The 13,506-nt window shown below is 37.1% G+C and overlaps 1 protein-coding gene across 1 annotated transcript in view; it reads left to right on the forward strand.

Moving 5' to 3' along the window:
- The window catches only part of TSHR (thyroid stimulating hormone receptor), a 155,328-nt gene that overhangs the window by 75,089 nt on the left and 66,733 nt on the right, over positions 1-13,506 (forward strand). The window contains exons 2-3 of the mRNA XM_057731447.1: positions 3,829-3,900; positions 9,088-9,162. Of these exons, the coding sequence (XP_057587430.1) occupies positions 3,829-3,900; positions 9,088-9,162 (147 nt within the window). The remainder of the gene's footprint in view (positions 1-3,828; positions 3,901-9,087; positions 9,163-13,506) is intronic.

A 13,506-nucleotide genomic window follows, 5' to 3' on the forward strand; every position in this document is an offset into this window, starting at 1 on the left:
GCATCTGGGGTCAGCTAGAGGTCAGGAAGGCATCCACTGTCATTACAATAACTTATTCTCGGGAATCCTCATGGTAAGACTACTAGGGAAAATGGAACAAAGGCTCTGTAAATAAATATGGTATCTTCATTATTTAATTAGCTAGATGTCATGTTCTAGCTAATAACTTTTGCTCGTTATTAGAAGAGAAATAGATGCTTTGCAAGAAAACTCTTCCTATGTGTTTTTGTGCAAATCACACATAATATTTTAAAAGCTGGGGAAGAAAGTGGGGGATATGTGGTGAATTTTAGAGTGGCAACCATGACGATTTATGCCAAAAGTAAAAAAAAATGTTTTCAACTCATATTTTACAGATTATTTTTAGATTATATACACACTACTATTTTTACAGATTATTTTTACAGATTATGTACACACTACTATGATTATATCCAGGTAAAATGTACAAGCTGCTAAACTGAATTTGGCAATTTATATGATCAGTGGCCACTCTGATAATTCATTCACTTACCATTGTTGAAACCAGTCTTCTGCATTATAATCGTTGTGTTATTAACTCAGTTCATTCAATAAATAGATAATTCATTTTCATCTTGGGCTAGGACTTATTGCTTAGGACTCGTTGTGCATATTGTATCATTAGTAAGACAGCTGTACTGAGACATGTAATTCCTACCAGTGTATTCATATGGGTGGCTTTCTTTGGTGAGAAAACTGGCAGAGAAGAATATCTTTGTGGAATCAAGTAAAATGTTAGCATTTCAAAAATTTTTGTCTTTTAAAACACATTCTGCTGTGTAGGTGAGGGGAAAATATTTTCCTTCTACTCGTCTAGGTTCTCAGCTAGAGCTTTGTAACCAAAGACAGAGTAGCAAGAGAAAAGCATACAAATATATTTAATGCATGTTTTACATGACATGGGAGCCTCTGTGAAGAAATGAAGACTTGAAGAAGTATTAAACCTGAGTGTTCTTATGCTAGGTTTGATGAAGAGTGGAAAGCAGTGGGAAAATATGATAGGACAGAGCGATGAGAGCTAAGAATAGTAAACTAAGGGAAACTTGCAAGGTCTGTTCATTCAGAATCTCTCGGCATCCCTCTGTCGTCCATGATGAGGCTGCTCCTTTCCTTCAGAGTGAAAGCGGGTCAGAGAATCCTTCCTACACCTCTGCTTCTCAAATTCCTCCAGCTTAAAATATTCAGTATGCCAACACAATATGTTTTGAGATAGTTGTAGTTGATGGAGTTCAGGACACGCTAACTCAGCAGTAGGAAAAGGACCTCTGTTCTGACTTAAAGTGTGTCTGTGTTTATGTGTGAAAGAGAGAGAATCCAAGAAACATGTATTACAAATTTCAGAAACTCATATATTGGGAAAGGATATAAACACTACTTGAACCTTTAAACCAAAGGCTATTAATTGCATTTAGATGCTATTTCTGTTCCAAGTCAAACTTCTTAGAAACCATTGTTACTCTTTTTCTTTTAAATTAAATACAGTTTCTTTACTTTTGAAGACAGAATAAACCCCCAGATTTTTAGCCATGGAAGTTACATATTAGGTCCATGTTACCTGCAAGCAGTGTGCTCAATCTCAGATAAGTATGCCCTCAAGATCTATGCCTTAGGACATGCTCTGTAACTAAGATTATCTGTGACCTTAAGTAACTCAGTCTTTGGGTGATACCCAACATGTGTGTATCTTATCCTTTGTTTTCCCTTTGTCACTCACAGTGCCTCCCTTTGCCTACAAGTTAATAGGTCATTTTAGAAATTAATTTGGCCCTACTGAGGCTTTGGTTAGGCAAGTTACAGATAGATTTCTTGATAGACAGACATGATGTACTGGGTAAAAGGAATGGCTATAAATAGGTCTTAGTAACATGGTGGTAAGATGTCCGGGCAGGGGAAGCATTCTATAATCCTGTGTTTAGGTCACAGTCTTTCAGTGAGCCTGTGCCTCTGGACTGTGAACTGCACGATTGTTTCTTGGGTTTTTTCTCTCCCCCTAGATGGGACAGAATGGCTAGAGTGAGTTGGAGTTGGATATTTCCCTTCCACAGGTCAATTAGGCTCTGGATAACTAGTTTCCCCTGAGGGGCAGGCCTTGTTAAGAAGAACAGGGTGCTCTGATGTACAGTTGGCCCTTGAACAATATGGCTTTGAACTGTATAGGTCCACTCTTTCAAGGATTTTCTTCAATGCTAAATACTACAATACTGCATGATCCAGCAGATGCAGAACCGCAGATGCTAAAGGCCAACTATAAAGTTATACATGAATTTTCGACTGTGTGGGGGTTGATACCCCTAAACACGGCCCCCCTCCATTGTTCAAGGGTCAACTGTAGTTCCAAATGGTTCCTTTTCCCCTCCCTTTGAGAGAAGCACAAAGGGATTTTTTTCCCTAATATTTACCTTTAGAACGTGGTGGAACTCCTGGAGGTAAATCTCACAAAATAGTGGAGATCTGCCTATGACTAGGTTGTCCTAGAGTTTTCAACTCTCAGAGTTGTCTGCGCTGCACTTCTGGCACTTTCTTAAGCACAGCTCGGGTTTTTCTGCTCTGGAACTTGTTCCACCTGTGGTGTTTGCTCATGAAGTTTCTGTTCTGGAAAGTGGGGACTCCTTGTGTTTGCCAGTCTCTCCAGTCCTGGGGACAGCGGTTTGCCCTATGTCTTCCCCTCTCTCACAGATCCAAGAAGAGTTGTTGATTTTTCAGTATGTTCCGCTTTTTACTTATTGTCAGGAGGGAGGGGTGACTTCCAGACTACTGTCATGCAGAACCAGAAGCCAGAAATTCTAAATACATTTCAATCACTGCAAAAATAAGTAGTTCAAAGAGTACATAGATCAAGGAAACAGATTATTGAGAAATAACCCTGCATCCTAGAAGGAAGAATACACAATTTCAGTGTAATATCTTTTAAAAAGGTAGTAAATGGACAATGTGTAATTACCAACATTTAAATGGCAAACACAGACCCATGGAGAGGAGGATAAGCATGATGAGACATTGGCTTTTTGCAAAGTGAGTCCTAACAGTAGGTGTCCTAACAGTAGGTACACCTTTTTCCAGACAGAATTCTATTCAAGCAGTTGCTATAACAAAGAAAGGAAGTAAAAAATGGAAGACCTAGGTGGAGAGACATATTGGGATGCATAAAGATGTCTCATTGCATAAGGAAAAGAGTGTCAGCCTTCTGAAAAGTATCAAAAAAGCAAACTGGAAGAAAAGCCACAACCTTTAGGTTGCATGTGCAACAAAGGTGTCTTGACCCTGAGAAGAATTAGCTCCTTGTCAGTCATTTATTTCCAAATTGCAGCAAGTTGATGATAAGATCAAGGTAAAGGGTGAAGAAACCTTTGCTTGGGCAAAAGGATTATAATCATACCACTTAAAATAATCTTTAAGATATATTGAATGCATTTAATCCTCTTAATACATTCTTAATATATACTCTGGTGGCATTTCAAGATATATCCAATGGCAGTGAATCCAGTAATCCTAATAAACTTATGAATATATTATATTGCCCTTCCATTAACAAATTCAATGTGATGTTATACAAGGCATTCTAGTTCACTGCTAATTCAAAGGCAAAGTCTGAATATTTATTTTCTGCTTCTGAATCTCACTCTCAATTCTTATTTTGTTGGGGGAGAAACTGTTTGCTTTCCATTGAGTATTATTTTTGTTGATTATGTATGATAAAACATATTGTAAGGACTGTCATGCTTCTAATAATGTGTTCTGTATAATTAAGATGGGTTACTAGAAAAGTCAAATGATTTAAAGCCTAATTTGTGTGACTTATTTTCATAGGAAGTTTATAGAGACTCATCTGAAAACCATTCCCAGTCGTGCTTTTTCAAATCTGCCTAATATTTCCAGGATGTAAGTCATTTTTTTTAATATAAAAAGATGTTTGCAATTGTGATGTAATTTTCTAAATGTGTTCTATCAAGAAAAATACTTGCTATATACTTGTGTAAGTCAATGACATCTACATTTCCACTACACATGAAGTTTATGTACAAGGTGTTTAGTTGATTTTTCTACATCTTCACTCCCTAATCCCTAAATGATTTTTTAAACCTAAAGTAAATTTAAATTCCTTTGGCCTTAAGAATTTAATAATTCTTGATGTATTTCAATATATTTTGAGATGTGGCAAAACCTTAGCCAGGAATCTCTGCCATAAAGAGATATGTATATCTATCTCTATCTCTGCTACTACAAATGTTTGCATTTTGTCATAAATGTAGCCAATGACTTCAGACTTCTCACTTTGGAAAAGAACTAAAATTATTTCGAAATCTTAGAAAACTGAATTGCGAATACACTCAAGAGTGAGGAGGGAAAGGGGTTCCATGTTGCATTGACAGAGTATATCTGTGTATGAAATGACTCAGGTCTTTATTCGATTCTGACAAGCAATGCAGATAATCCAGGCACACCAGTGACAATACCACCAGGAGCAGCCTGTGTCTAAATTTACCCATTTCGTGACCATTTATTGAGTGTTCGTTGTGTCATTCCAGGAGCATTTGAGGTTCTTGGTTGTCACAACTGGAGAGAAGGTTGCTCCTGGCATCTCAGGGGTAGCGGCGAAGGATCTGCTCAACATCCTACGAGGCATAGGATGCCTGCCGCCCCCCCAAGCCCCCCACCCCCAAGCACGATCTAGTCCAAAACGTCAGTAGTGCTGAGGCTGAGAAACCATTCCAGCCGAACATCTCTGCAGTTTTTTTTCTTTTCCTACCAGCCCTTCCTTTTTCAAATTCTTGCCTCCTTTGGTTTCTTTAATGTTACTCTCTCCCTCTTCTTAACGTATTACCCTGGCTACTCTTCCTCCGTCTCCTTTCCTGGCTTCCTATTTCATTTCATTCAGTTCCTTACATACCAGTTCTTTGTTAATTTTGTCCTAATTCCTTTATGCCCTCTATCCCTTGAATGACCACTCCCATTCCTTTGGCTTCTCTATTACCTAACATGACTAATTCCTAAATGAGTGTCTCTAGCCCTGACTTGTTCCTACAGTTCAGGCCTGTATTACAAACTTCTTTTTAAATAGTGTCACCTTGACATCCCACAGCACTTCAAACAACGCATCCAAATTACACTCATCATCTACGTCCTAAACTGTTCCCTCTCTACTCCTTCTTTTAACAGCAGCACCATTTAGCAGCCTGTAAGCCAAAAGCCTCAAATCCCCCTTTAGCTCTTCCTTAACCCTGATTGCCTCTATACAATTGCCTATTTGGTGTCTCTGCTTGGCTATATTCATTCATTCATTCATTCATTCAACGAATATTTATGGAGCCCTACTTTGTGCCTGGCACTTGCTAGATGTGTCACATGCAACAGTTGACAATACTCACGGAGCCTCCAGTTTCCTTCCGAAGAGAGTGATAAGTGCCATGATGGAGTCAGTTCTAGGGTAATCTGGGAACTCATGTGAGAGGTCTGTTACCTGGATAGGGGGTGTGGTCAGGGAAGGCTTCCTGGAGGAAATGGTTCCTAATTTGCAATTTGTATTATCTAGCCAGTAAACGAAAGATGGAAAGATAGTTCTGAGCAGAAGAGAAAAGAGATAGGAAGTGAGTGAGGAGGTTGATGCAGTGCCTGGGGAAAGGGGATGATCAATTGAATGGTGATAGTTGAGTGGAAATACAGAAAAAGTGGCCAGGTTTGAGAAATAAGGGAGAACTGACAAACTTAAAAGTTGGTTGATTTGAAGGTGAAGGGAGATGGAGAATTTCATCAAAGTTTCTGAATAGGACACCTGTGTTGTTGATGAGCACATCTGCCAAGGTAAAGAAAGTTTTCTGTACATTTGCTGTGGGCATGGGGTAAGTTAGGAATTCAATTTGGGGAATATGGCATTTGAGGTGCCTTTGAGGCATCAAGCAGTTATGTCTAGTAGACATCAGGATATAATATTTTTATTAATTCATTCAAGAAATATTTACTCAGACCCTGGTATATATCAATCATTGTTCCAAGAGATAGGGATACATCAGGGAACAAATGGACAAAGAGCCATACCCCTGTGGAATTTACATTGAATGAAAAGAAATAGACATAGAACCAAAAACATAATAAGTAAATACATTAATTCACAAGGGAATATGGACATGGAAAAAATCAAAATAGACTAAGGAGAGCTGGACATTCTGGGAATGTAGGGGCACTCAGGAGAGATTTGGTAGAGGTTGAGACTTGAGAGTCATAAACAGGTAGAAGTAACTGGGACCAGAGAAAGGCATCAAAGAGAGGGAAAGGCTAAAAAAAGAAGAAAAAAAAAAAAAACTAAAGAAAGAACAATTTTAAGAGCATGAGGTCCCTAATGAGGCAGGAGGGAATAGGATCCAAATAGAGGGGTTGACTTTCTACAGGAAGATGGGCACCTTTTCTACTGTAACAAGAAAGTAGTAGTTAGAGATGGGGCAGGTGCAGGTAAATTAATAAGCTTATTGGAGAGGAATTCAAGGAATTCTCATTTCAAGGTTTCAATCTTTACTACAAAGTATTAAAAAGATTATCTACTAATATTGAGGGCAGAGCAGGCAGAGTGAGAAATTTGAGAAGGTTTGAAATAAAATGATGGGCAATAAAAGAAGGAAAGTTAACTGAGATATTCAGGATGTCCAGGCAGATTTGAAGGTCCTGATGAGGATTCCTCCAGGGAGGCTATGCTTAGATTCTCCTGTCTGGGTTAAGTGCACCCTGAACCCCATCAGAGAATTTATCACTCTACATGTTAATCCCATTTACCTGTCTGTATCTCCCACTACTGTGAGTTCCTTGCAGCTGGCGAACAGGTCAATTGGTCAATATCCGTTTACTAACATATAGTAAATGTTCAATAGATATTTGTTGAATGAAAGCATACACACATACATAAAGAATAGTTAGGGATCTGTCACATCTAGGGGGCAAGAGAGAGATCACCACGTAGGTTTGCCTGGGACAGTATCAATTCCCACCTATTATTCTGGCATAATTATTAATAGCATCCTGTATTAACTCACAAAAATATCCTATTTTGGATGATAAATGATGTAATTACTCTCGTTATTATGTAAGACTTACAGGCTAAGAAGAAGTTTGAGGAAGAGGTGGGATCTGATTTTCCTGATTATAAAAATGGGATAAGCAAGTAGGGAATCACTGCTTTTATCCCACTGAATAAATGGTTCCTACATGGTGTCTTCGGAACCAGGCTACAAGAACCATCTAAGGAAGTATCATGCAGTTGGAGAAATGGAACTTCAGTTATTATGACATGTGCTGAATGACTAAAACCTTAAGAAAGTTTTGCACCTCCTAAACTAAGAAATGCAGGAGAAAATTTGGAGCAATGGATATGATACAAAGTTAGGAAAACCAGTTTGCAGCCTTCAAAATTAATCTTGTCCTTCAGATGGCTCAGCTTTATCCATTATAAATCCCTACAATCTCTACACAATAAATTAGTTCTTTTCAACATCTTCAATAGTTTCCTCTATGTTAGAGATATGATATTTGGATCAAAATAATTTATGTAATGTTATCCACAAGTGGCAATGACTTGGGAGACCTAATAAATCAAAGGATAATTGTTTAGAGAATAGATAATTCAAAACAGAAAGCGCAGGACCTTTAGAATACTCACAATACCCATGATAAAAACTCAAATGGAACAGTCATCCTTCCTCTTATAAACATTGTATTAATGAAAATATTTTACTGGCAGATTCAATTCAAACTATAGGCCTGTGGTTCTTAAGCCTGCTTGCACCTTAGAATCATCTGGAAAGGCTTTTAAAAATACAAATGTTTGCCCCATCCCTTACATACTCTGAATTAATTATTCTGGACCAAGCCTTGGACATCTTATGTTTTAAAAACCTCCCAGATAGTTCAGTTGTATGGCCAGGGTTGAGAAGCTCTGCTATGGCCACAGGTAGACACCATCTGTTAATCATTAATTTTCCCAAATATCATAGAAATGCCTCACAATAAAAAGCAGTCATTGAATTTGGCTGCATTAGTCATTCTTATTACAAGATGGAATTTAAGGAGACTATTCGTAACATCATCCCTTATGTATTCTTGACAAGTTGTATTTAAAGTTTCTCTTTACTCCTTTTTAGTACTCAAAACTTTTATTTGTGTTGCCTTTCACTTACAAGGTTCAAAACAAACCTTGAGTTTTCAGCCTCATCAAAAACAAGAAGAGGGGCTTCCTAGGTGGCGCAGTGGTTAAGAATCCACCTGCCAATGCAAGGGACACAGGTTCGATCCCTGCTCCAGGAAGATCCCACATGCCACAGAGCAACTAAGCCCGTGTGCCAAAAAAACAAACAAACAAAAAAAATAAGAAGAGAAGTCTTGAGAGAATATATCACCACCCTATGGAATGTTCCACTAGAGAACTGTGGCTTTCTCTTCATCTTTGAAACTGCATCTCTAATCTCACGCTATTAGGTACTCCATTAAAAATGTCTCATTTGTTGGTGTATTCTTTTCTACTGTCTTTCATTTTCTGCTATTTTGAGTAACTCACCTATTCATTCATTTACTCACTCATTTACTTAATTACACATTTATTGGAAGTCTACTACATGACAAGCAATATGAAAGGTACTCAAAATTCAGTGTCCATCAGAATCAGGCACAGTTCTCCATCTCAAAGAACTGGCAGTCTAACGAGACAACATAAATCAAATACCATCCAAGCACTTTGCAAAGTTTCACTGTGATAATTAGTGGAAGGAGAAGTTCATGGTGCCATGAGGATATACTATGGGAAATTTGACCCAATCAGGAAATTTGGGGAAAGCTTCTAAAAGAAGTATCAGTTCAATGAAACCTAAAGAATGAATAGGACTGATGAATTGGGAAACTTTCAGATAAAACAGGATCTAAAAAATGTAGTAATTAATTTTAACATAATTAGGGAGAAATCATGAAGGTTGTGTATCTTGCATGACCTGAGATGCCCCTGACAAAGAAGTTACATCAGAATTAATAGTATCTTTGCAGTTCACAACCCTACTAACTTTCTACTTTGTCTTTTATTTTTGTGACATTCAGTTACTTGTCAATAGACGCAACTCTACAGCGGCTGGAATCACATTCCTTCTACAATTTGAGTAAAATGACTCACATGTAAGTACAATGAAAAGAAGCATGAATCCAAGCCACAGCCACTCTTGATTGATAGTTTTGGGGCTCCAGATGGCAGTAACAGCTGGTTTCTAGAACATGGGTCAGAATTTCTGTTTATGATTAAATTCTTAACTTTTTCTCACTGTTAGTTTATGTTAATTATCCTAATTCTCACATCCATGGCTGGAAGTTAAAGACAAAATTAGAAGTCCTCTTCCTGAATTGTCATTTCTTTCTATTACTACTGTGTCAGCAGATTTTATTGGCATGGATATCGGTAAGTCAACAGATACTTGCTGACTACTTACATGACGTCAGGGCCTGTGCAAGTTTCTGCAAAAACTAACACTTTTTCCTCAATTAAGAAAGAGAAATGTAGGCTTCTGAGATTAGAGCAGGAGTGGAGTTAAAAGCTCTGGCTTTGAAGTTGGTCAGAGCTGGGTTAAAACCTTGGTTTCTTTGCCTGTCATAATTTAACCTCGATATGGTGGTCTAGTGGTTAGGACTCAACAATTTCATTATCTTATCTTGGAAAAGTCACATAATCTTTCCTAACCTCAGTTTCCTCATTTGTAAAATAATGGTAATAAGAGTTCCAACTTAATATGCTTGTTATAAATATTGAATGACATAATGCATGTAAGCATTTAGCATAGCGCCTGCCACATAAAACCAATCAATACAATTCATAAATAATTATTCTTTTATTTCTGTAGTACCTTACAATCTATAGAAAGTTTTACATAAATAATCACATTACATTCTTTTAAGTAGCCATGTATTATGAAATATTAACTCTCTTTTCTTGATGAATACTTAGTATGTTCTAGACATTATGCTGAACATTTATGTACTTCATTTATTTAACCTTTAAAAAACCCTATGAAGTAGAGATTATCATTTGTATTATTTATTTAAGAAAAATATAAATGTAGAGAGACTAAATATGTTATCCTAGGTCACAGAGTTACTAAAGGATAGGGCCAGAATTTCCACATCATAAATATCTAATTCAAATCTTCTTCCCCTATGTACTGCAGTATACTGCCTTTAACACTACTGAGGCCCAGGAAGTTGTCTCCAGCTATGGTAGGCTAGCATACATTATTAGATCAACCATCAGTCTGAAAACAACTGGAGAAGCTAGAGAAAAAAATCTGTTTAAATGTATTTGAGAGTTATGAAGGCAGCAAGAACTTAAGGGGAGACAAGAAAATCCCCAAAACAACATTTGATTACTTTCCTTTTGAAGTATTTTCTTTTTTCTTTTTTAAGAACTTTTATTGAGATACAATTGACATACAATAAACTGCATGTATATAAAGTGTACAATTTGATTTTTTTTTCTTATTAGTAATGTACATATGGCAATCCCAATCTCACAATTCATTCCCCCCAACCCCCCTCCCCCCCCACTTTCCCCACTTGGTGTCCATGTTTGTTCTATACATCTGTGTCTCTATTTCTGCCTTGCAAACAGGTTGATTTGTACCATTTTTCTATATTCTGCATATATGTATTAATATATGATATTTGTTTTTCTCTTTCTGACTCACTTCACTCTGTATGATAGTCTCTAGGTCCATTCATGTCTCTACAAATGTCCCAATTTTGTTCATTTTTACAGCTGAGTAATATTCCATTGTATATATGTACCACATCTTCTTTATCCATTCATCTGTTGATGGACATTTAGGTTGCTTCCATGTCCTGGCTATTGTAAATAGTGATGCAATGAACATTGGAGTGCATGTGTCTTTTTGAATGATGGTGTTCTCTGGGTATATGCCCAGCAGTGGGATTGCTGGGTCATATGGTAACTGTTTTTAGTCTTGCAAGGAACCTCCATACTGTTCTTCATAGTGGCTGTATCAATGTACATTCCCACCAACAGTGCAAGAGAGTTCCCTTTTCTCCACACCCTCCCCAGCATTTACTATTTGTTGATTTTCTGATGATGCCCATTCTAACCTGTGTGAGGTGATACCTCATTGTAGTTTTGATTTGCATTTCTCTAATAATTAGGGATGTTGAGCAGCTTTTCATGTGCCTCTAGGCCATCTGTATGTCTTCTTTGGAAAAATGCCTATTTAGGTCTTCTGCCCATTTTTCGATTGGGTTGTTTGTTTTTTCAAGCTGCATGAACTGTTTATGTATTTTGGAGATTAATCCTTTGTCTGTTGATTCGTTTGCAAATATTTTCTCCCATTCTGAGGGTTGTCTTTTCATCTTGCATGTAGTTTCCTTTGCTGTGCAGAAGCTTTGAAGTTTCATTAGGTCCCACTTATTTATTTTTGTTTTTATTTCCATTACTCTAGGGAGTGGATCAAAAAAGATCTTGCTGTGATTTATGTCGAAGAGTGTTCTTCCTATGTTTTCCTCTAGGAGTTTTATAGTGTCTGGCCTTACATTTAGGTCTTTTATCCATTTTGAGTTTATTTTTGTGTATGGTATTAGGGAGTGTTCTAATTTCATTCTTTTACATGCAGCTGTCCAGTTTTCGCAGCACCACTTATTGAAGAGGCTGCCTTTTCTCCATTGTATATCCTTGCCTCCTTTGTCACAGATTAGTTGACCATAGTTTATCTCTGGGCTTTCTATCCTGTTCCATTGATCTATATTTCTGTTTTTGTGCCAGTACCATATTGTCTTGATTACTGCAGCTTTGTAGTATAGTCTGAAGTCAAGGAGTCTGATTCCTCCAGCTCCATTTTTTTCCCTCAAGATTGCTTTGGCTATTTGGGGTCTTTTGTGTCTCCATACAAATTTTAGGATTTTTTGTTCTAGTTCTGTAAAAAATGCCATTGGTAATTTGATAGGGATTGCATTGAATCTGTAGATTGCTTTGGGTAGTATAGTCATTTTCACAATGTTGATTCTTCCAATCCAAGAACATGGTATATTTCTCCATCTGTTTGTGTCATCTTGATTTCTTTCATGAGTGTCTTATAGTTTTCTGAGTACAGGTCTTTTACCTCCTTAGTTAGGTTTATTCCTAGGTATTTTATTCTTTTTCTTGAAGTATTTTCTTAATTGTAAACAACAGCTGAGAAGCTGCCCAGAAGTTTCGACAGTCTCTGAGAACTAGGGAAATAAATATTTGAGTTCAAGTCTTACTAAGGAGATGTAAACACTCAAGGATTTTAGCTGGGATCCCAAAAGAGCTTCATCCCAGAAGTATGGGGTAATGAGAAATAGATCAGCCCTCACAAAGAATAAAGCCCAGCTTTCAATAAAAAATAACCAAGCAAAGAAGAAAGAAAGAAAGAAAGAAAGAAAGAAAGAAAGAAAGAAAGAAAGAAAGACAGACAGACAGACGGACGGACGGACGGAAGGAAGGAAGGAAGGAAGGAAGGAAGGAAGGAAGGAAGGAAAGGAAGGAAGGAAGGAAGGAAGGAAGGAAGGAAGAGAAAGAAAAAGAAAGAAAGAAAGAAGGGGAGGGATGGAGGGGAGGGAGGGAGAAAGAATGAATTAATTTACGGCAAAAATCAAGAGAAGAAAACACAATAGGAAACGATCCACAGGAGTTTCAAATCTTGGAGTTATCAGACACAGACTTTAAAATAACTATGATTAAGACATGCAAAACTTTAATTGCTAGGATAGAGAATTTTAGAATAGACTTGGAAACTATTTTTGAAAGGATCAAATGGAAACGCTAGAATTTAAAAATTCAATAATTAAAATAAAACCTAAATACATGAGTTTAACAATAGATTATGCAGAGCTCAAAAGAGAATTAATAACCTAAAGTTAGGTCAGAAGAATTTATCCAGCCTGAAGCATGGAGAGAAAAAGAAATATGTAGCACAGTAAAAAGTCTAGTATACCTATAACTGGATCCCAAGAAAAAGAAAAGAAAGAGCAAGAGAAGCAATATCTGAAGAAGATTTTCCAAACTTCATAAAAGACATCAAGTCACAGATATAAGAAGTACTGCCAACCCCATAAGGATAAATACAAAGAAAATCACATCAAGGCACATAAAAAGTGCTAAAAATCAAAGAAAGAAAATTATACAAAGCAGTCAGCCGGTGGGGGGCGGGAATAGATAATACTTTCAAAGAAGTAACAACGTGACTGAAGGCTGACTTGTCAACAGAAATGGTGGAATCCACAAAGCAATAGAAAGATATCTGCAAAAAGGAGAACCACAAAAATAACAGCAAATATCTGCCAACCTAACAAAAGATTCTTTGAAATTGAAGACAAAAGAAAGACATTTCAAGCAAACAAAAGCTGAGAGAATTCATCATCATTGGCTCATATTAAAGTAACTGCTAAAAGGAATTATTAAGGTAAAAGGAAAATAATCCTACGTAGTAGCACAGAGGTACAGGAGGA

The sequence above is a fragment of the Hippopotamus amphibius genome, chromosome 4, assembly GCF_030028045.1.
Source record: "Hippopotamus amphibius kiboko isolate mHipAmp2 chromosome 4, mHipAmp2.hap2, whole genome shotgun sequence".
NCBI classification, from domain to species: Eukaryota; Metazoa; Chordata; class Mammalia; order Artiodactyla; family Hippopotamidae; genus Hippopotamus; species Hippopotamus amphibius.